The sequence below is a fragment of the Condylura cristata genome, unplaced genomic scaffold (assembly GCF_000260355.1).
Source record: "Condylura cristata isolate star-nosed mole 26May11 unplaced genomic scaffold, ConCri1.0 scaffold00013, whole genome shotgun sequence".
Lineage (NCBI taxonomy): Eukaryota > Metazoa > Chordata > Mammalia > Eulipotyphla > Talpidae > Condylura > Condylura cristata.
This window is the reverse complement of record NW_004567114.1, coordinates 27,508,242-27,533,361: the sequence shown is the minus strand read 5'-3', so window position 1 is coordinate 27,533,361 and position 25,120 is coordinate 27,508,242. Positions and strand designations below refer to the sequence as shown.

Genomic DNA, 25,120 nt, shown 5'->3' with positions numbered 1-25,120 from the left:
TGTTCATTTTTGTACAATTTATGCTTTCTCCTCTCAGATATAGCCCCCATAAAATTCTCACCACCAATTCATCCATGCACCACCATTTTCCCTTCCTCGTTTTGATCCCTTTCTTCCCCCTCCCATGCAGAATGTCTCTGATTTATAGTTGCTGGTTAATTTCAGTTTTCCATTTATTTATTTATTATTTATCTTTATTCCTACTTTGCTGCATGTAACTATTTTTCTAAACTCCCTCCATTTTGTTTAAAATGACTATACCTCATCCTTATGGCTATATAATATTCTACCGTATGTATGAATCACATCTTTTTGGTCCATTCATCCATTGAAGGAAATTTATGCTGCTTCCATGTCCTCTAATTGTAAATAACACTGTTGTGAATATTTTAGAATATATAGTTGTTTTTTTTTTGAGGGGGTTGGGGGTGTTAATGATGACTTCATATTCAGTGGCTATATGCCCAAGGATGGGATACTACCTGGATTGAATGGTATTTCTATTTTAATTTTTTTAACTTATTTTTTATATATCTATTACACTCTTGTTCATTTTATAACAATGTTTACTTCTCCCCTTCCCTCCAGTGGACACCATAACCCCTCATATTCCTCCCTCCTTCTGATCCTGCTCTGTCCCCTGCTACTCTGTGTCTTTTTATTGCTGAGTTGAGACCATTTACATTTAGGGTTAGTATTGATACATTGGCTATGTGTTTGTCATTTTGTTTCCTTTTGTGGATTTATTCCTTGCCTTAATCTACTCTTACTCATTCATTTGTTTGTTCTAGCTTCAGGGCTTCATATTTTTGGAGTAGGTATTTAGTAATAAAGAATCTCTTTGAGTTTCCGTTTGTCTGAGAAGGTCCTTATTTTTTCTTCATAGAAGAAAGAAATCTTTGCAAGATAAAGTATTCTGGTTGACATTTGTTGTCTTGGTGTTTGTTGAATATATTCTTCCACTTTCTTCTTGCTCATAATGTTTCTTCAGAGGAGTCTGATGTCATTCTGATTGTTTTTCCTTGTATGTTATCTGTTTTTTCCCTCTTGTCAGCTTCATTATTTTTCTTTGTCTTGGATTCTTGAGAGCTTTACTATTATGTGTCTTGCTGTATTTTTCCTTTCATCGTGAAAGTTAGATGGTGTTCTTGCTTCTTGTATATCTAGTTTCATCTCCTTCATGTTTGGGAAATTCTCTTTGATTACCTCCTCAAGTATTTTCTCTCTCTCTATTTCTCTCCTCTTCTTCTGATATTCCTGTAATTTGTACATTTCCTTTCCTCATAGAGTCACATATTTCTTGCATTGTTTGTTCATTTTTTCCCCCTGTGTACTTCTCTTTTCTTTTCTGTCTTGATTATTTTTATTTCTGTATCTTTGAGAATACTGATTCATTCTTCCATTTCATCTGTTCTGTCTTCATTGCTTTTCCCAGGATTCTTTAGCTCCTCTGTTTTGATTTTTTAATTTCTTGCATTTCATCTATTTCCTTCTTTAGGGACTCCATTTCATTCTACTGCTCCTTAATTATTTTCTTCATACCATTTTCCCCCTTTATGACTGCTTTCAGTGTTTTGATCATGGTAGTTTTAAATTCTTTCTCTTATAGGTTGTGGAGATCCTCTACGGCATTGTTACTATGTTCTGGTTTTTGTTTTTCCCTTTGTGGTGAGCCCCTCTAAGGACTTTTTAGTTTGTGTTTCTCCATCTCCTTGAGGTTTGTCTTCTAATTTGTCTGATGTGCTGTGACACTGTAGTGCTGCTGTTGCTGGCACCTCTACTAGGTGTGCCTCTTGATTTTCCTGGAACTGGTGTCAGCTGTACCAGACCTCCACAAGGGTGTTGTGATTGTGGCTGGATTGATGGGTGCTGACACTTGAGATTTGCTCACTCCTTATTTACTCAGTTTAAGAAGGGACTCATGAGGTCCCTATCTTTGTTTTTGGAGTAGTCCTTTTTTCAGATCAAGGGAAACTTGGGGACCCTGATTTCCAGCAATAAGTAGTAGTTGATTTTGTTCTAGGCACTATATGATGCCAGCAACCTCTTCTTGTGAGCTTTCAGAACTGTGCTTTTCCCATTTTTTCCCCCAGAAACACTTGGAAGGGCAATAATGTATTACACAACTGCTTAGTGTGAGAAGAGGAACCCAACATATAATCTGGCTTCTCCCATGTGCGGGGCATTCTGAGAAGGCATGCTCTCTTCCTCCGATTTGTAGAGGAGCTTGGCTGACAAACACTGCTCAGGACTGGGCTCTACTGTCAGGAAGCTAATTGTCCATAAGTCAAGCGTACAACACCACATTCTCCAACTTATCCTTATCGGTAATCAAGCTGACATTTTAACAGCCATCTTATTTCTCTCTTTCAAACTTGTAGGAGATATAAGAGGAAATGCAGTTTTTACACCATTATACAGAAATCTGATTTGAACTCAGAACCCCATACAATCAATAGTATTTATATAAAATTTAATAACATAAATTTGTTTTCATTGAAGTTATATTTATAGTTACCCTCTGTAAAATAATTCACATTTTAAAGAATAAACTTTTAAAGCATTCACTAATACAGATAGTATAAATATATGGTATGAATTATAAAGACAATGCACAAATGACTAAAGTTTAGAAAACTAAAAAAGATAATGTCCAGTGTCTGTTCCAGATTTAAATTCTTTTAAATTTAATTACATGGTTTTGTTTGCAGCAAAATTATATTTATAATTACCATGTACAAAGTAAATTAAGTTTTAAAAAAGGTGAATTTTAAAATACTAGATAGTAAGATAGTACAATCAAATAAAAACATGATAAATAAGAAGGGACCTTTGACCATATCATGTACTGTTTATTCTTCACTTTGAAATATAGTGTTACTGAGGAAGCTAAACTTATTCTGTGCCACTTTTTCCATCTGTCATGATAAATATCCTTTCATCTAAAGGTATCAAATGTTGATACCTTTAGATGAAATGTTTGTTGCTTTCACTAAAAGCAGTCTAGTTCTGTGTGAGGTTTTTGAACTAGAAACCAGAGAGGTACCTTCTATGTAACCACTGAGTTCTCTGCAGCACACTGCTGGGATCATTGCAGAATTAATAAATAAATAGCTTAAACAAGTGAATGAATCACCCAGAAGCAATAAAGATAAGTAGACATATCTGTCTGAAAGATATGGCTTCCAGTTTTTTTAAAATCTGTGGGCAAAGCTAGCTATAAGGAAGTGGAGGCCTTCGGTAAATTAGGGAGCTAGTTTCACTGAACATTTAGCATAACCTTGTTTGGAAGAAATCAGAAAGAAGTAGACTTTTTAATTTTGTTTTTGTTCATGGTCACCTATGAGAAACTAGACTTCTTTTCTTTCTCTTTGTTTTTATACAGGGGGGGAAAGAACCCTACCTTCCTCTATCCCTTTTTCCTTTCCACACATATACTACTTACCTTTACATCAGGGAAAGCACCACAATTTTTCGTGCCTTCAAGGCACCATTAGAGCTTAATGTAAATTAGTTTACATTAATACTTTCCCACATACTCTTGATTACAGTGTCTCACCTGGTAAAGGTTCCCAACTCCTTTGTAATTGGCACCTTACATGAACTATAGTAGGAGTGGTCAAATTTTTTTTATTGCTATTTATTTGGTGTCACATTTTAAGAAACCTGAAGTGAGTTTTATATATCAGAGAGACAGACTATTAACTAGACCTTTTAATACCAGCTGACTTTCTAACAACTGTGTAATGGCTTGAGTGGTTACATTCTCATATTATGTAATTTATATTAAAACATGTTGTATATATGCAGAATTTGAGGGTCATATTTCATTCTGTTGAATGTATTTTAAATTGATTCTAGATTTATTCTCTAAAGTGCAGATTTTTTTTAATGGTCCAGTGATCAGCCGTGTTTCTAATTTATTATTCATTATGACAGTATCTTAACTAGAGTTATTTGTATATTCAGGTTAATATATTCCGTTATGGAAAACTTGATTCAGTACATTTTATATTAATGAAGTCTCTCTGCTTGGTTTCTTTTTATTTTCTGGCTATTACTCCATTACTAGGTGGTCTTTATTATGTAATCTTTAAGGGTACTGATTATCACATTTTAGTTTTCTCTTCTCATTGCTTTATAAAGTTGATAGAACAGCAACCGCATTAATGATATATAGAAGCTGGATTCTAAAACTAATCATCTAGAAATTTAGTATGTAACTTTAAATTAATATCCAGGTCAACAAGCAGCACACTTTCTATTATTATCAAAACTGAGACCAAATTAGATCTACCCCAGTCATTGAATTTTTTTTCTTCAAAAGATATGGATATTTCCATAATTGTAATCCCAAGGGATTTCTAGAGTCATTGTACTCTGTCATGAAAGTAATGCCATTGCAATAACAAGCTGAAAGTTAAGAGACCATTTTATTGTCTAATTCAGCAACAATTACAAAAAAAATAGCTCTTTGCCTGTTCACTATCAGTAATGGTTATTCTCTGGTTAAATATTTTGCATGCTAGATATCTTCCTTACCTGGCTGTGAGGTACTGATCTGCCAGTATATAATAGAAGAGCAAGAGGCCATGGCCTTGAGAGGCAGACCAGGCTGATGGTAGAATTCAACTCTCATTTTTATAGCTGGTACCTTGAGCAAGATACTTAACTTCCTTTATAATGTGAAAATTAACAATACTTCTTTAAAATTGCTATGTGGATAAAAGTAACAGAATGAGTTCTTGTTAAACATAGTTGTATAGGGGATACAATATTAAAATGATATGTTTTGATATTCTTTTAGGTGAAGTTAAGGACAAAAATGTTCAGGTGGTCGAGCTCCCCATTGTAGACAGCCTTCATCCTCGTCCTCCATATTTACCCCTGGCTGTACCAGAAGACCTTGCAGATCGACTTGTACGAGTCCATGGCGATCCTGCAGTGTGGTGGGTGTCCCAGTTTGTCAAATACTTGATCCGCCCACAACCATGGCTGGAAAAAGAAATAGAGGAGGCCACCAAGAAACTTGGCTTCAAACATCCAGTTATTGGGTAAGAATCTGACTTTTTCCTTACAAAATTAAATGTAATGCAGGACTAGATACCTTTGTAAACCACGTTACATGATAAAAGTTTTCTACTAATAACAATTGAATGCTTTTTGCTACCCATTCATATATTTACTACTTTTGGTGTGACTGGGATTCCTTACAGCAAAGGAAGGAATTTTGATATCTATCAACAGTAGAAAAAATCAGGTAGTATACAAATAACATACTTCTATGAAGACTAAGTTGAAATGTATGTAGAGAAACTAGCCTCCTTACCTCTGTTATCTTCTTTTATTCACTGACATGCCTGCAGAAACCTCAGTTTCCTTAGCTGTCAGACAAAAAGAGTTAGTTAAATTAAATGACTTCTAATAGTCTTCACAGGCCTACCATTCTGGCTTTCCCATTATAATCCTTATAAATTGCTGACCCAGCCTTAATTTCAGAACTGCTTGGAGAATTATAAGCAGATAGATAGATTCACACAGTCATTGTTTTGGTGCAACTAGGGTCCCCTACCCTTACACACTCTGCCACTGTCTAAAAGGCTCCTTTTCCTTTGATTCTTCCATTATTCTAACTCTCCATAATTTTTATTTTTATATTTCCCATCCCACATCTTCCCTTGTGTCTTAGTCTTCAGACATTTAGAAATTTCTGACCCCTATTCTAACTGCTAGAGCTACAGAAAGTACCTTTTGAAATTGGATAGTGTTTCTTCTCATGGAACTTTACACTGAATTCCCCTTCATGTCTGTGGAGCACAGTGGTACTTCCAATTTCCTGAGAGAAGCAGGATGTAGGAAGGAAATATGATAGGTGTTCAAAAGATAATATTCACATCTGTACTGTATTCTGGAATACAAAGAATAGTCATGAAGATATCAGAGTGCCACCAGTGAAATCAAACCTTCACTCCAGGTGCAGAATGAAAACTTGACCTTAGGCTTCACCTAAATATTCCTTTGTATTGTGACCTAATGGGAAATAAATCTACTTTTTCTCTTTGTTTCACGTATGAAGCGTGGTTAGTAATTGGGGAATAATTATTTTACAAAGGAAGGACAATAGTGCTTTATTCTGTTCAGGAAGTATAAATCTATGTCCCCCGTTTTATAATTTTGAAGCCTTTCTTTAAAAAGGACAATGAGATCAGTATCTGCTTGTGTTTGGTAGAGTGGAAAACAGAGAGAGGAAAATTACTATGCATACAAGAGGAATGAAATAGCCACACAAACTTAAAATACTAAAAATTTTTAAAAGATTTGCCCTGGCCTGGTTTTGTATCAGAAAATCTTTGCAGGTTAATGTTTTACTCAGACATTAAATCCCATAGTTAAAGTAACTATAATAGGTAAAATAAGGAAAAGGAAAAAGTGATAGCATATTGTTACAAGTAGTATTTGTAATGTTCTATAATAGCAACAATGGGGTCTCCCTCGTGGCTGAAGGGTTAAGTTTCAGACTATCACTGCTACTGCCTGAGTTCGATCCCCAGCCAGGATGCTGACCCACATGTGTTGTAGCAGACCTCTTCTGTCTCATCCATGCTCCCCATGCAATGTTTCAGTAAATGTAACTGCTCTGTTCCCCATTCTGTCTCTGGTAATCCTCTCACCCCCAGCACCTATGGCATATACCCCAGTTCTTCTACACAAAAATAAATAAAATCTTTCAAAAAAATAGCAACTATGAATCTAGATATCAATTGCTATCAAAAAATCTTAAAAGTTATATCCATTATATTTTCTGGAAAGCTGGTTGGTATTTCATTGCCAAGTATGAGAAGAAGTCTGACCCTTCCATGTATTCCCTCTATGCCAATTATTTTATTTATAAGAAAACCTTCTTCAAAAACTTTATTTCTAATTGCCTTTATATTTGTTAGCATGCAAATATATTTATAATATTTACATATATATATTTGCAGTTTTTTATTTTTGTTTTCTTTTTCTAAGGGTAAAAATGAAAGAAAATTCTATTTAGAATGCCCACAATACCAACATGAATAAGGGTATAAAGTTAAGCACCCTGAAAGCACCCAATAGATAGATTGTTATCCAGAGAATCTGACTTTCTCCCTCTGCCTCCCCCCAGAGTCCATGTCAGACGTACAGACAAAGTGGGAACAGAAGCCGCCTTCCATCCCATTGAGGAATATATGGTACACGTTGAAGAACATTTTCAGCTTCTCGCTCGGAGAATGCAAGTGGACAAAAAAAGAGTATATTTGGCTACAGATGACCCTTCTTTATTAAAGGAGGCAAAAACAAAGTAAGTTAGAAGAACTAGTGATTCTGGAGTACAATTTCCTCTTTGCAGTTGAATCCTTAACTTATATGACTTGTGATTCTTGTTTCATTATTATTGATTATTAAGTTTTTTTTTATAATAACAACTGTGTACTTATGTAACCATTCATATAATCAAAGCATCTTTGAATTGTCTAAAAGGTACGTATTACACTTTGAACCCTCTTCTCTTGCCTTGTAGGCAGCTCCCATCTTGCTATGTGCTCATCTGACCTCTTTTCTTCATATTTGGAGAAGAGATATCAATCAAGCTATTTTTGTAAAGGCTCTAATTCTATCATGACACCTCCACTTTTATGGCCATCTCTAAATATCATCATATTGGGAGTTAGAACATCAGCGTATATATTCTGTGGAGACACAAACATTCTGTTCACAATACTAACCAACTGTATGCATCTGTTAGCAATAAAACACACTAGGTATTGCCCTTCGACAATTATTGGTGACCATCTTCACCAGTAATTATGAGCAACTCAAAACATGCATGAGAGATGCTTTTTATCTTATAAAGACTTCTGGAATTTGTAAGTTATAATAAAGAAAAGTAAAATATCAAAAGATGAGTCTTGTAAGTGGAAGAATAAGGATTGCAGAGTCTGTATTGAAAAGGAACCATTATTCATTGAGTTTGCCTATATTTCAGGCATTGTGCTAGGTGCTGAGGTTCTATAAGTGAGACACTTTGCTTTTAAGGAATTCCCAGTCTATTTGTGAAACAGTTATTCTACAGTATGAGTAATGCTGCTATAGAGTTAACATAAGGTGTGTTGAGAACATATAATAAACCACTGTTCCTAGTTGGGAATTTATCATAGAATTAGGATTGAACCTAGAATTGGCCTTGATTTAATAGCAACCTTAGCTGTATGTGAAAGTAGGAAATGAAGAATATAAAATTGTGAGCTTAGCTCTACTCAGAAATCATGAGTAACTCTTTGACTAAGTGTCCCTCCACTGTCTTAGTGGTTAGCACTAGCTTACTTCTGTCTTCCTCACTAGATTATAAACACTTTAGACAGTGCTTAATTCTGGTAAGTGCCCAATAAATATTAACTTAAGTTTTTTTCAGTCCTACCAAATTGAAAATACTTTATTAGTTAATTATTTAAGCTATTTGACTAATTAGTTTGTCTCTTGGTTCCTTTTTTTGTGACAAATGGGGATGTGGAGGAAAAACAAAGTTAGAACGAATACTCTAGTACATGTATTATCCAAATCATTGGATAGTAATTTAAATCGTATTTCTACCTCCTAAGAGCCCAGATTCACTCCATATAAATTGTTTTTTCTTTCCTTCACACACATACACTCACCCACCCAATAAAGGACTAAGAAATTTATAGCCAAGTAACCAAGTATAAATTGTTACATACTTATAATTCTTGTGTAAAGTAAAAATCTTACATGTAAGTCTTATTAATATTTGGGTACAAAACATAATAAAACAATTCGAGAGTATATTTCCAATTTGATCAGACCTATTACAAAGTAGAAATGGTTTATTGTGCTCTTTCAATTTAAAATACTGGGCTAAACTTGCAGCTAGGTTGAAAAAATATTAATTTTATCTGTTCTTGAATGTATCACAACTTTTTTCCCTTTTTTTCTTTTTCCTTGATTAGTAAGCTAATTAATGAATATTAGGAAATGTGAAAGTTTATAGGTATTAAATCAAGTTAAATATGTTAACCACTATTCCATTATTCACTGGCCATAATTGTTTACATAGTGACACATTCCTTTCAGACATTCATATAGTTACACATTTTTAATAGTTGATCATATTCTATATAATTTAAACTTTCTTAATATACAAATTTATTCCTAGGCCAAAAAAGAAATCATTGTCATTATCTTTTTTAATGACTACAAAGCCTGTGTAGGGATACGCTATTGCTTGCTTGACCATCTCTCCTATTGAGGAATTTGGTTATTTCTTTTTCGTTAGTTTTATAAATAATGCTATAATGTGTACCTGAAGTTATCTATGATATTTCTGTAAACTAGATTTCTTAACTTTGGGAGTATTTATATAAAAGAAGCTGAACACTTTAGATCAAAGATATAAAGCATGTTTTTACACCAAGTTACCCTTACATTGCAGTTGGCAGTAGTATCTACTTGGAGTGGGTGAACACTAAAGCTTGAGCTTCCTCTGTGGTCAGCAGCCAGTAACTCCTCTTGTCAGGGAAGTCCGGTCAATAGTTTCCCATGTTTTGTTATAAATGTAGTAGTAACATTTTATGCATAGTTTTCCCTTTTCTGGATATCCTTTTTATGTCTGACTTTCTGAGTCACTTTAAAGGTCTTCTCTGGAATTTAAATGCTGTTTCTCTCCATTATTTTGCATAGTTTCCTACTCTAAATTAAATGTTTTATGCCTCTCAGAATTGGCTTGGTACCTAAAGAAACCATAAAACTGTGTCATTGTTTTGGGAGACCAAAAGCATGAATTAATCTCTTAGCAAGATACAAAATATCTGAGGTCATTCGAGACATTTTTGCTTCAAGAAGGTGAGAAGATAAAGAATTATTTGACATAACTCATAGGATTCTCATAGTCAAAGAATAATACATTTTTTGTCTGTTATCTTTTATAAAAGGGATCAAGATAAACTTGATATATGTGATTTCTGTGTGAAGATGACCAGTCAAGGCTTTGCTGCTTATTGTCACACCTCCGTTCATTTAGAGGTCATACCTCCAAATGACGATGGAGTTCATCATGAGATTTTAGTACCAGCATCCCAGTGAATATGGCAGCCATTCCTAACATGAATATATCTCTGTTAGGCAATTCACTATTAGTTTTGCTTAAATAACAGAATCAATGGAGGTCAAGGAAATAAGAACTTACTAAAGTTGTCTATGCAATATTCTAAGATTGTGGAGCTTGGCGATAGGGGTCAAACAGAAGGAAAAATAAGCCTTTAAAACTTGCTCTGATTTAATATGTACACATTTAGTTTTCTCTTTGTCAAACATGCTGGAATAATGCTTCCTAAAATTAGGTTCAGTAGTGCAAAAAGAAAACTGTCACAAATGTTTGGTTGCCCTGTGAAATAAAGAATCCACAATATACTGTGGGAAATTTATTCACTGATTTATTGAACGACAATATTCTAGGTGTAGAACACAACACTCGGAATACAAAAAGAAATAAAAGATAATGTATGACTCCTAATTTTAGAGAGTATCAAGTTAGTGGTGTGTAACCTTACACGTAAATATCGTATAGATAGATAATCCTGAAGTAGTTGTCTACCAGTTTCTCTAAAATCCTGGAGAAGATTAGTCCCTTCTGTCTGGAGAAGAACTTCAGAAAAGAAAATTTTGTGTTAGTTTATAACTTCAAGTTAGTCCTTTGTGGGTGACATAAAAAGAAGAAAAAAGAACTTTTAATCATTGCCAATCACTGCAACCTTTCAGTAGCAGAATTTTCCGTAAAAATACTTGTGGGAAAAAAAAAGCCAAGAAACAAGCATGCTTGTGTAGGAAGGTCCACGTTAGAGCTACAAGATCTCCCTCTCCCATCAAGCATCCTCATCATGTTTGTTTTTCCACTCTTTTTATCCTTCATCAAGTGGCCTTTTGCTGATGGAGGTAAGACCTGAGCAACTGAGGTGACCTTTTGATTTGGTTCCAGAGAGGGGATTTTAAATTAGAGAATACAATAATGGTACTGTCATTCTCCATAAATGGGTCACTCCTTTCCTTTTTTCACTGAAGACCCAAACCATACTGACATGTCTTTGTTCACAGACAAAACCTACACTGGTTTCCCTTCTCCTTTACCCTCCAGCCTTTTAGATTTATTTGTTTCTGCCGCATGCCTGGGGGATATGCCAATTTACAAGAATCACATTTAAAAGGCTTTTGGTGGTTTTCCTTTTAGGATAGATTCCTTCCTGAAAGGACATTTCCTTCTTCTCCCTGATTTTGGAACTGAGGAGAGCAAAACTGATGATGAGGCCAGTGGACTTGACACTGAAAGCCAGTCCGAAACAGTGCTTAGGGCCTCTGCCTTCACGGTCATTGCTGGAGGCCATGAGGGAACACTCCTGTGGCTGTGTAATGCAGACAAATCTGAAGCAGCTGTTAGGAGATTAGAAACAATTTCCAGACTTAGTCACATAATATTGTGTGGAATGCTAGAAGCTGTAATTCAAAGAGAAGGTAAGGCATAGTTCAAACTTTGAGGGAATGTTGTGTGGAAGATTAACACCTTCAGTAAGTCTTCATTTAATGTCATCAGTAGATTCTTGGAAACTGCAACTTTAAACAAGCTACATACAGAGAAGCCAATTTCACTGTAAGCTAATTGATATAAACAAGAGTTAAGTTCCTACAGCATATTCTTGGCCACTAAAACATTAATAAACTTCTAAATAAAAGTCTAAAACACACCATATCTGAAGACGTGTCATCTTGTCTATACCTTGGAATCATTTGCAGGGTTGAAACCCAGTGTTACTTTAAAAAGAAAAACCCACATTTAAGAAACTTTCTTACACAAAAAATAATAGATTTTCATTGTTCTAAAAATAAAAAAATGAAACATTTCTGGTATAGAGCAGCCAGTTGCATCCGTTCACTCATCTGTTCATTTTCCAGCTCACTTATTCCAGTTTGAGGTTATGGGTAGATGGAACGTGTCCTTACAGCCCTGGACAGGGCATCCTGCCACTACAGGGTATACTCACCTACACTCATTCAGTGTGGAAGAGTTAGACTAGTGAACTCAGCCAGTGCATCTTCAGGGTGTTGAATGAAGCCGAAATAGCCAAAGAAAACCCAAGGACAGGAAGCATGTGCAGACTCCACACAGACAGTGACCTCAGCCAGAAGACTCTCTTTCCTCTTACCAGTCCCCTTACAAGATTGAATGAAATGTTATTTAAAGACCTGCTGAAAACTGATTTTGGATGTTTCAGGGCCTATAAGTAGGTACTATTATTCTTTCAATAAGTATTTATTGATCCTCTATTATATTCCAGATTCTCTTTTAGGTGCTGAGAATAATAGAGTGAACAAAGCAGTTGAAATGCCGTTCTTTATAGAGCAAACATTTCAGTTAGGGATGGTGGAGGTAGGGAATAAATAGTCAAATTATGTTATGTCAAATCATAAGAGCCATGCAGAAAAAATTAAGCAGGTAAGGGGGGTAGAGATTGTCAGACTCCTCACTAGTAAGGTAATATTTGAGCAGAGATGTGTAAGTGTTACAGGACAAGGGGAGAGGGGCACCGCTGAACCCCCAAACCTGCCTGCTCCAAATCGGTTCTGCCATTCACCGCATCAAGAAAAAACATATAAAACTTTAATGAAAAGGGACTTTAATACAGTGAACATACAATACAGAACACAAAGAATATAATTTCTAAATCAAACACCTGAAGTTACCCATCCCCTCATGAGCAAAAGTCAGCCCAAAGGGGGTTGGCCCAAAGCAAGGCCTGAAAACCTACCACAAGACTAAAGCACCTTCTGGCGGGACCCATAGAAAAGGGTCAGAAATGGTCAGACAAGTCTGGGATGAAAAGAGCAAAATCAAAATCAATATAAACACTGCCACAGTCACCTTCCTACAGGTATCTCGCCCACATCTGCCTTAACCAGTCCAGGGTCAGGAAACAAGCATGGTTTCTTCCTCACATGCTTGCTGCTCCATGTGGCTTTTTCAGGTCTCCTTCTGGCTCTCCATCCTGCTTCCTTCTTCTCCCAGATTTCTTCTCTTTTTTTTCCTCTCCTCAGCTCCACCCTACATCTGGGTGGGGCAGGGAACCTGGAACTTCCCCTTTTCCTAGGGACCACCCAGTTACATAAGGAATAAAAACAGATAGGCGATCTGGGGGAAGATCATCTTTACCAATGACAGCTAATATTAACTGAGCATTTGTAATATGTAAGGTACTCTTCTAAGCATTTTAAGGTATTTAATTCTTACAAAACTGTATAAAGTAGATAAGTTACCCCATTAGATATGACTCCCCCAAATTTGCAGCTCAACTTTGAAGATCTACCTCACACACTGAGAAAATTTACTAAAACATAATTAAACCTCAGAGTAGAATTATTTGAACATATGGTAGACTTTTAAAAGATCTCATGTTTTAATATTTTTAAACACATATCTTAGACAAGACTACTAAAATCTTGGTGGACAGTCCAAGGAATTTGCTTCATGAATGTGTTTTTAATAGTATCCTATTACTATTATTGACTCAGGCAGTATTTCAAGAAGTTAGAGCAGGTAAGTAGGAATTACTACAAATTCTAAATTAAGAATTTAAATGATGTTTAATCATGACATTCCTATTCTGAAAGAAAAGCTCAGTGATCAAATATGAATGCAGCTTGAAAAATCTCTTAGACCTCACTCATTATAAAGAAAACAAGAAACCTTCTGTTTTGAATTCTGTCATGAGTTAATTTTGATGCACGTATGTATATTTTACATGCTTACCAATAGCAGTTAACATATAGAGCTCTCCAGAATGGCTTCTGCCCCACTGATAAATTCAAAGATGCTTCATCAACTATTCTGTTGAATGCCATAGTTAAAACTCTTCTTACTGGGCCCTCCCTGGTAGTGCAAGGGGTTAAAATGTAGCACTGTGAAGCTGTCGGCAGCCACTGCAGCACAAGTTTGATCCCTGTGCAGGGAGTTGACTCACATAGCATGACTGACCTCTCCTGGCCCACCTGCTGCTCCCCTCAAAAGTATATTTCAGTAGATCTGCCTGTTTTGCTCCCCACTCTGTCTCTGGTGAGTCCTCTCACTCCCTGGACCTCTGGCCTGTACTGCAGTGCTTGTAATGCATAAATAAATAAATAAATAAATAAATAAATAAATAAATAAATAAATAAATAAATAAATAAATAAATAATTCTTCTTATTGATAGTAACTCATAGGCAAAGCAGTAGGTGCAAGAACAGCTTCCTGATAATAGAACACTGATAGAATACTGTGATTTTAGTGACTATGTATAAATTTCTTTTTTTTCTTCAGGTACCCCAATTACGAATTTATTAGTGATAACTCAATCTCTTGGTCAGCTGGACTACACAATCGATACACAGAAAATTCACTTCGGGGTGTGATCTTGGATATACACTTTCTCTCACAGGCAGACTTCCTAGTGTGTACTTTTTCATCCCAGGTAAGTGATAATAGAGTATTTTTAAATGACAAATACTTTTTGCTCATGTTTGGATCAAGAAGTTCTTAGAGTTCTGTGTGTATGTATATGTGTAATTTCTATGTTAGTTATCATGACGCAGGTACAATTTTCCTAACATTTGGCATGATCCTTTTTTCGTGATTCTTGTGAAAGAATGTAAAGATTCTGGGAAAATGTGCTATGTGAGTGCACTGAATATTTAGTTCTTTGCAAGCAGTGGTTGAATATTTAGTTCTTTGCAAGCAGTGGTTGAATATATATCTCCACTAAAGCCAGCTATTAGATTTACTTATAAGACTTGACTTGTTCATGGTACTTAACAAAAACAAGAAATAATTATGCGTAAATACTGTTCTGTTTTTGCATACAGTCTGTCTGTAACCAGAATCCATTGATGCCTATCTATCATTGTCTCAGTGTCAGTGTACTGAGAGAATTGAACACCCAGCTTTGCCTCACTTGATTGCTTTGTAAAAAGCAAGAAAGTAGGCTCTCCCTAGTGGCACAAAGGGTTAGGACATAGCACTTCAAGCTGGCCCCAGCCACTTCAGTGCAAGCTCAATTCCCTCCCCGGAGGTGATCCACATCGCGAAGCAGACCTCCCCTGACCTGCCCGTTGCTCCCTTCAGCGGCGTACTTTGTGGATCTGCCTGTTCTGCTCTCCACTCTGAATCCTCTCACCACCCCCACATCTCTGGTGTATACCCCAGTTCTGTATGCATAAATAAATACATCTTAAAAAAAAAAGGCAAGAAAGGAAATGTAATTCCTCTTCAAGTCCTTTTACATTCCTACCAAGAAAGTATACATTAAATTTAAGTATTACCTTATCACAACCACTCTTTGAGTTTAATTGTTGCAAATAATTGTGTTATAGGTTTGTGTATGTGTTTTGATGAGTGATCCAGTCAGATTTACATGGAATTTTAGCAGAGCCGTATTTACTGTGGACTTTATTCTGCTTTCCCATTTATGTGCATATTACTTCATTTGACAAACTTTTTTTTTTTAAAGATTTATTTATTCATTCGTACAGAACTGGGGTACAGGCCAGAGATGCGGAGGGTGAGAGGATTCACCAGAGACAGAATGGGGTACAGAACAGACAGATCGATGAAGTACACTGCTGAGGGGAGCAGCAGGAGGGTCAGGAGAGGTCTGCAGCGCCATGTGGATCTCGTCGGGGCAGGCGGGGATCGAACTCATGCGGAAGTGGTTTAAGCTTCTTTTTGCTGTGCTTTAAAGGACTGTGCCACCGGTGGGGGGGGCCCCATTTGACAAACTTTTAAGTGATCTTTTTGTGCTCAGAATTATACTAGGTACAAAAGGAGTTTCAAAGGAGAATGTAAATATAACCCTTACAACCAAAATTTAGTGGTTCAATATACACATAGTTATATATATACACAGATATGAAATAACAAGAGAATGACTCCTGAGAAGTATAAATCATATATGTCTGAGTGCTCAGAGGAGAAAATAAAATATGTAAAGGAAAACTCTTATCATTTTCATGGGAATACAACAGTAATAGAAGAATGAATGCCATGCTAGAAGGAAAATGCATGGCTTAATTGGTGTTTCAAAAACAACAAGCACAGATGTTGCTTACTGTCCTTATATTTCAGTCCCTATTTACAAAATTAAATACCGTTTAAGTGTAGTTTCATGTACAGATTATATATATATACATATATGTATATACAGATATATGTATAATTGTTATTCCTAAAGTTCACATTCTTCAGGAAGTTAAGGTAATTCCATTCATTCATAACAGTTGAACATTTTGATCTTTATAAATGCCAGAGTTTTAAAGGACTTTTGGATGATCCTAAATTGCTCCACTGAGGAGATTGACAATTACAGTTATTGGTCTCATTATAAATAAATGTAAAATCATTGTATAGGGTAACTAAGATAACCTCAACTGGAAATTTAAGAAAAAATTGACTTGTGTTCTCTTTCACAATATATAAAAGAAGAATTTCCTAAGCAAAATGATACAGTTGCCTCTTCAGTCTTTCTTATTCTTAGAAAAGTCACTGAAACCCATTTACCCTGTAATGAATATATTTACTAAATTCTTAAAACGTTATCCTCCCAAGGATGTATAGTTTAACTGTAACATCAAGCTTTTAGCTCAAGGAGTGATGCTCAGATTTTGAAGTTGCTGTTACCATCCTGTGAGCAAAGTAGGTATTCATTGAACAGAGAAATTTTTTTAAGTAGTCTTAAGTGCATCAGGTAGATTTATCTTCCTCAAATGCTAGCCCATCTTATTTTAATCCTAGAATGCGGTAATCTACACAGCACACTTAAAACTCTTTACAACAGAAATGGCAAATATGTTTTAGCTCATTTACTAATGGTCGTTGATTGTCAGTAATTACATGAATTTCTGTTGAAAAGAGTTCTGAAACTACATTCAAATTAGGAAAAAAGAATATGTGACTGAATAAAGGAGGACATTCGTGTAAAATATTTATAATCCTAAATCTTCAAGGACACAAACCGTGTCTTACTCATTTTTTTGCCACCAGTACCCAACATGAAGAACTAATAAATGTTCAGTAAAATTAACGAAGTCATATTCTTAAAGTATTATGTATTATATATTTTTACTTCCAGCAACCTTAATTGTAATAAACTTTTATGTTTTAAGAAAAAGACTTAACAGCTCTCACTAGTGTTGCAAAGGATTAGGATGCATCTGTTCAAGTTCGATTCCCTGCCCTGGAGGTGATCCACATGGTGCAGCAGACCTCTCCTGTCTTGCCTGCTGCTCCCCTCAGCAGTGTACTTTGTCGATCTATCTGTCCAGCTCCCTACTCTGTCTCTGGTGAAGCCTCTGGCCACCCTTGCACTTCTGGCCTGTACCCCAGTTCTGTATGCATAAATAAATAAATATTTTTAAAAAAGAAAGAAAAAGACATACATGGAGATGAAGAATGACTTGTACCATCATCTGAGAGCAAATTGAAAACTTATACCTAGAACCCACTACTTCTCAATCTATAGTTCAAGCCTAAATCCTAATCTAGTCCTCACCTCTTTGCCCAGTGGCTTTCAGATTGCTATGAAGAACATCTTATAAATACTAACAATGCTTCTTTTTTTCATTCATCCCCAAGGTCTGTCGAGTAGCTTATGAAATCATGCAAACACTGCATCCTGATGCCTCTGCAAACTTCCATTCTTTGGATGACATCTACTATTTTGGGGGACAAAATGCCCACAACCAAATTGCCATTTATCCTCACCAACCTCGAACTGCAGATGAAATCCCCATGGAACCTGGAGATATCATTGGTGTGGCTGGAAATCATTGGGATGGCTATTCTAAAGGTGTCAACAGAAAACTGGGACGGACTGGCCTATACCCTTCTTACAAAGTACGAGAGAAGATAGAAACAGTCAAGTACCCCACATATCCGGAGGCTGAGAAATAAAACTGAGATGGATGAAATGGACAACCAAACTCATTTTAAACCACTTGAGCCAAACAGTAGATGAAGTAGGACATGGTTAAATGAGTAGACACCCTTAGCACAAGGACAGCTGGGAACTGATGGATGCTTTGTCGGTGGAATTCCTCTTTAACAAGGGCTACAGTGCCCACAAACCCATGCACAGTTTAATAATGTACTCACATACAACATGCAAACAGGTTGTTTTCTGTTTGTCCCTTCTTTCAAGATTATCCCCATGAAACAAACACTGCCACATTATGGAATTTAAGTGACACGGACATTTTGTGTGAGACTTAAAACATGGTGCCTATACCCGAAAGACCTATGTGACCTAATGAGGAGACCCGACCTCCCGACTATAGGGAGGTAGATTCTTAGCCGGTGGTGGTATTGTAACCACTGAATTTACTCCAATCAACAGATTCAGAATGAGAATGGATGTTTTTGTCTGGATTTTTTTTTTAAGTAATTGCATCAGTTCATCCACTTCATCATTAATAAGTGAAGGATACATCCAAAATAAAATATTCACACTCCATTAGGAACTTTTGTAAAACAATGCCATGAAAAAAAATTCTTTAGTACTCAATGTTTCTGGACATTCTCTTTGATAACAAAAAATAAATTTTAAAAAGAGGAATTTTGTAAAGTTTCTAGAATTTGACATCATTGGATGATGTAGTAGTCAGGTTTATTGTGGAAAAAGCTATGATAAAAAAGGAGTTTTAATGCTTTACTTTTTTTCTTTGTTTCTGAGTGACTAATAGGTCATATCTCAGTCATTGGTTCATTTTAATATTGATAGCTTAATGTAGTTGGTGCACTTTACAAAGTTGCAAAGAACATCCTGGGAGCTTTTCTTCTCTTATTTTGGATTCAGTTTATTTGTTACAATTGAATTAAAATATACTCCTTTCCCCCAAAGAAACTATCATCTCCATTTTAAAACTAACAATTTAAAGCTTATTGGCAACCTTATATGTTGTGACTGTTTTCACTTCTGGTGATTTGGATCCTGATACCCAGGAACCAATTTGTGTCCTTTGCAGTCATCATCTGCTTTTGAGAGTGCCCGTAACTTTTATGGTTAAATTTGTCTCTGTTTCTGAAGTACATGTCTCACATAGAATTGGGGAACAACATAGACAAATCAGTGTGTGAATGGACTTGGGATTATAGCTTCCAAATACTCTTAGTAATTCTATTGTTAGAACCACTTCAAACATTGATGCTCTTTCTCTGAACATCACTTCTCCTTATAAAAACACTTCATATTATCTGTAGCTTGCTTCCTCTAGATGCCTGGCAAGAGTATTTCAAAGCATGTATTCTGCCTTCTAAAAGAAAAGTTTGATCCATGTAGGAATCAGTAGCAGTCCTGGTGTTGCATATCAGGAACCCAGACAGAAAAGCTGTCCTTCCTGTTCTCACTAAATGCAAATACCTGTATGCAAAAGCTCCCCAGCAAACTTATTTTTGTCTGCTAGTCCAGTCTCCAAAAGAGCAAAACTTAATTACCTATAGTGTGGATAAGCAATTTACAATTTAGTTTTGGCACACAAATAAAAGTAATTTAAACAAATCTCCAACTGAACAGACGTACTTTTGAATGAGTATTTTCCAACTCCTATCTCATTTGTCATTAGAACGTCAGCATCTATCCATTTCATTTTTCTCTTGTATGAAAGCCCTATCAGTCTCTTTTCATTCGGAAATTGATTCTATTTCAGTGAACAAAGAATATTAATATAAAGGAAATTAATTAAGAATATTTCTCAATTAGAGACAAAGTTTTAATTTTTAATATTTTATCTTTCAATTGTAGAATTTCCATTTGATTACTTTTAATACTTATTTCACTGCTAATTTTTTATACATTGCAAACATGCTTTCATTTACATCTTTAAATATAGTTACAATTGTTTTAGAATTCGTCTGAATCTAATATCTGAATAATCTGGTTTTGATCTCCATTTTTTTTTTCTAGAGAATGAATCCTATTTTTCTGGTTATTCATGTTTTGAATAATTTTAGATTGTATCCTCAATGTTTATGTTGTGAATTGTCCTATATGTCTCTGAAGAGTGCTTATTTTCTGACTTGTGATAGCAGATATTTAACTCGATTGGGCTAACCCTGCATGCTGGATTTTGAGTGGCAGCTCCAATCCCAATTCAGTTGTTTTATCTTTTCCTGGAGTCTGTCCCACACATACATTTTTCAGGTTGCATCTCTGTAGCAGAGATTCAGATAGTTTATGCACTAAATACAGGATTCTCTTGCTTTGGTTCTCCTTTGAGATTTCTCCCACCCTTGCTTTCCAACAGCTATTTTTCTCTGACTCTTCAACTGGAAATACCACAGTTTTCTGTCAACCTAAAGGTCACAAAAACAGGAAACTTACCTTGGGCCATTTCCTTCTTCTAAGTTTCAGCTTCTCTCTAAATTTTTTTGTTTGTTTGTTTTTTGTTTGTTTGTTTGTTTGTTTTTTAATTCAGTCTCCAATGCCTTTAAGTAGTGTTTATATTGTTACCTACTGAAATATCTGTGCAGTGGGTACTTAAACCTCACCATACAGGAAGTGGAAATTTGAGGCAGGGATTTCAAATGAAAAAGCGTGGTAGGAGAGGGAGAAGCTCTGACCTGTGAGAGCCTTTGCTTAGACTCTGACCATAACAGCTAAACAGACACTTGTTTCAAGTACAAAGGCAGATATGGATTATTAAACTTGCAGGTGAAGTGCTAATGAATACTATTGACGACATCTTCCCTCCACGGGCCACTTTTTTCACAAATCATCTTGTTTCCTCCTAATGTTTCCTCCAGTACACACTGCCTCATTGGGAGAACTGACATTTCCTCAACCACTTTGTGAGAACTTAGTACTTCAAAACTGTGTTTTGAGCTGATAACCAGTATTAGATTAGTAAGAGTTGGGTCTTCTTGTTATGAGATCAATTTCTGAAAGATTCTTCTCTAGAACCAAATTATTAGCCTGGGGTCATTGAATGTGGATACCAAATTCTGCATATTAATGACAACACAGTAACAAAAGATCTTCAAGGCTTTCTCGGTGTAGCCATTCAAGTCTGACTTATTGCTTGCTGGCACTTAGAGTTCATGCCTGTTGTGAAGAGCTCCCAGTCTTAATCCAAAGTTTTTTGATGTCCCAAATGAGTAAGACACTAGTTGCTTCCCTTTTTGAGCTTTAGTTTTCCTATTACATATAGCCTAGTCTGTTTCAGGTTCCCTTTTAAGAAAGTTGAGGACATGAACAGCCTCAGTTCCTGTGAGGATTGAAAATTAAAAGATAAAAAGCACATTTAGCCAGCCATCTCAGCGATTATTGTCATTGTGGCTTGGTTCTGAGAGAAAATAATCGCTATATTCAGTAAGCATGGAAAGTATTAGAATCCAAATGGTGCATCTGGAAGAGTCTCCTGCCTCACTAAGAATAGATCTCTCTTACTTGAAGGACAACAGAAAAGTCCTCTGACTATAGCCAAAAGCCAAATATTTCATTTGTGCTCCCTGGAGGCTCTTTAATAGCCAGGATCAATAGACTTATACCGAATAGATGTGTGACTTGGGAACTGATGAAATTGGAAACTTGGTTGTAACACCCTAATTTATGCCAGCTACAGGCTATAGAGAAATTTCTAGCCCAGAGGGAAGCACAAAGGAGAATTTGCTTCTATGCCTCTTGGTTCCTGGCAGCAGTCTTCATGGAAACATGGAGAAGCTATCCAAAATGCTTGGCAGGGCAGAGACAAGCCTTGGCAAATTTTTTGGCTTCAACTGTCATTGACGCGATGCATGCTTGAACAGTACCCTTTGACAGTTTTTGTTCTCTATACAATTCTATCTCTTATTCTGAGTATCTTCTAAACTATTCAGCCTTACCATCTCCAGCCCAGTTCATTTGCACCTACTTTCTCCCATCCTTATCTGTAAATAAGACATTCTTAATTGTATCTTCCTACCACCTTTACAGAGAATGATCTCATGTGTATAGTTCCCTTATTACTGCTCCATTTCTCATGCAGTTTCTATCTTGATTCCTTACACAGATTATAGTTTTGTAATTGGCATCTCCAAAATATAAAGAGAACCAAATATCTCCCTGGACTGTTTTAGGTAAAATATTCCTATACCTGAGGATGATGAAGCTGATACTATATAGCCATTTAAGCTAGAGATTCTATAGGTTTTAACAAGTCACTGTCACTACACTCTAGAGGACAATGGCCAGAGCATGCTATGTTAATCTGGGCAGAGCCTGCGCTTTTTTTTTTTTTTTTTAGAGGTCATGGCCATAGCCATTTGGTATTTTGGAATGAGAGTGAGAAAGGGTTCAGAGGTCCTACTGACCTGTCATCTGTCATTTAACTGTTCTCTGTAATCTCTCCTCCCACATCAGTGTCCCATGGAGGCTATTGTTCCCTAACTACCTGTGTGGGTAGAAAAACAGGCCATTGAAAGGAAAAAGCAGTCTGTTTACAAGCCATCTGCATATGAGAGCATCTGTGGAGGCTGAAAATGTGCAGTGCTTTGTAAAAGCTCAGATAGTTGAGACTGTGGGTGTGGTCAGTAACCTTCAAAATGCTGGCCAGTCTTCCTTCCCTAACATTCTGCAACCCAGCCAAGAAAATGGAGGGTAGTGGGTACAAAAGCAAAGGACCTAGTTCTGTTTTGTTCTTCCTTGGAAAGGTACTTACAAACAAGTCTCTGTATCTCCGATTTTCTAGGGGAAAGGTCAGCAGTGCTTACCAAAGATCACTCAACACCCAACCTCTGATTTTGACTAAGTGTTTTTAAACTCCATCTTCCTCTGTGGAATAAATTGGTTGGATATTATCAAGGTTTACAAATGTTATTGTCTTGTTGAGTTCAACATATTTTAATAGCAGAGTTACAACTCAGCCTTAATTGATCATTGTCCTAAGGAGATACTGGCCATGTCATTGTTTTTCAAGCCAAGCAAAGTGTTTTTATGCAAAATCTTCAGATTTTTAAATAGGTGCACCTAACCTAAAGTCCTTAAAACACTAAGGAGAGTAAATGAAATGTGGCTGATTTTATTTCATGGTCCACTGGCTTTCAAAACTCAGGACTAGTATAAAAGTTCTTTCTTAATGTTAGGATTCTATCACTAGTAAGATAGGTGACAGCTGTACAATGAGTTCAGATTCAGTTGCTGCATATATCCCAATTCCTTGGACGTATCTGCTTGGCTGGCTCATTCTAGGTTCCAGAATAACTTAGTTTGTTCAAGGACAACTGTGCTGATAGCTCAGCCCCTGTGCCCCTCTCAATCTAGGCCTAGAGGATCCCAAACTGCTCTGTTTAAACGGTGTGCCCAACAATCTTGATTTCCTACACACAGACAGAGCGTGCACCTCAAAGTGAGGTGCTACCTTAGGGAGTTCCACTATTTTTCTCCATTACATCTCAAGTCAAGTTGAGTATGCTCAACTTCCTTATTCTCAGGACTGTTGGTAGGAAACATGGTGAACTAGGAGGTGCTGAGTGATTAAAGATGAAATGTATTTCTGTTTTTTTTTTTTTTAATGAGAAGTGACATCTTAAATCTAGTGTTAAAAACAATATAATCCCCAAAATATAATGTAATGAGAAGATAAATTAACATTAGAACATATAGGCTGCTAAATTTGACAAGTCATGAGTGAGGATTTGAATTATTAAATTAACTGATAACTATGCAAAAGACAGGCATACCAGACTAATCTATTTCTTGTTTTCATGACTTTAAAATAATGAGAATTATAGTAATGGCTAACATTTATTGACCTTGTTCTATGTACTTGAGATTAATTTGTAAGCACTATAGACATAAAGTAGGTAATGTAATTACCTCCATTTTATTGAGTAAGAAACTGAAGAACCAAAATTTATTTTAAATATTTTTATTTATTTATGCATAGAGGAACTGGGGTGTAGTCCTTGGGAGGTGAGAGGATTCACCAGAGACACAGTGGGGATCAGAGGACAGATCTACTGAAATACACTGCTGAGGGGAGCAGCAGGCAAGACAGGAGAGAGGACTGCTGAGCCATGTGGGTCAGCATCCTGGCCAGGGATCAAACTTGTGCTGTAGTGGCTGGCAGTAGCTTGATAGCACTGAGACTTAACCCCTATGCCACAAGGGAGGTCCTGAAGAACAAATTCTTACATAATTTGCCCATGATGACAAAGTGGGTGGTAGAGCCAGGATTCAATGGCTAACTGCTGACTTAACCACTACAAGGAATACTTGGTCAATGTTACTGCCTCTAAGATTTCACCAAAGCATTAACATATGCACATTATGGTGGATAAGATAGAGCAAAGGATGCTGTATGAATCAATAGTTTATTAAAAGTTAATCTAGGGCCCTCCCTGGTGGCACAGCAGGTTAAAGCACAGCACTAAGAAGCTAAAGTCACTTCAGCATGAATTCGATTCGATTCCCACCCAGAGGTGATCCAAATGGTGCTGCAGACCTCTCCTGACCCTCCCACTGCTCCCCTCAGCAGTGTACTTCATCAGTTGGCCTGTTCTGCTTCCTACTCTGTCTCTAGCAAATCTCTCACTGCCCCTGCGCCTCTGACCTGTACCCCTGCTCTGTATGTATAAATAAGTAAATCTTTTTTAAAAAAAGTTAATCTAGTGAAAGGGGTTGATTTACTTTATTAGGCAGTTCTTTCATATGCTGACAGACCACCATAGACTGAAAAGGTGACTTTCATTGTTGCTGCTTCTGCACACCACAGTGACTTATAACATTCGTTGAACATCACCACATTCACAGAACAGCCCCACCCATATCTGAAGATGCTATGACGGAGTCCCACAAGCACAGGTCCAAGGTGAGACATAACCCACAGAACTTTATCCTGACTTCATATAGTTTATTAATGCTTTGAAAAGCGGTGTTTATGGGAAGCATATGATGTTGTAGTTAAAAGTATGAGTTCTCTTGTCCTATTTGCCTGGGTTCAAATTCTGTTAGCAGTGTCACTTTGAGCAAGTGACTTACCCTTTCTGTACCTTCATTTGCCCATCAATTTAAATGGAAATAGTAACTTTCTTAA

At 36.4% G+C, this 25,120-nt stretch overlaps 1 protein-coding gene across 3 annotated transcripts in view; it reads left to right on the top strand.

Annotated features, from left to right (window-relative positions):
* FUT8 (fucosyltransferase 8 (alpha (1,6) fucosyltransferase)) overlaps nucleotides 1-19,663 on the top strand; it is a 188,049-nt gene extending 168,386 nt beyond the window's left edge. For all 3 annotated transcript variants that reach the window (XM_012724677.1, XM_004681773.2, XM_012724678.1), the window contains 4 exons: nucleotides 4,808-5,054; nucleotides 7,151-7,327; nucleotides 14,382-14,532; nucleotides 17,688-19,663. In XM_012724677.1, the coding sequence (XP_012580131.1) occupies nucleotides 4,808-5,054; nucleotides 7,151-7,327; nucleotides 14,382-14,532; nucleotides 17,688-18,005 (893 nt within the window). In that variant the 3' untranslated portion in view covers nucleotides 18,006-19,663. The remainder of the gene's footprint in view (nucleotides 1-4,807; nucleotides 5,055-7,150; nucleotides 7,328-14,381; nucleotides 14,533-17,687) is intronic.
* The last annotated feature ends 5,457 nt before the right edge of the window (nucleotides 19,664-25,120 follow it).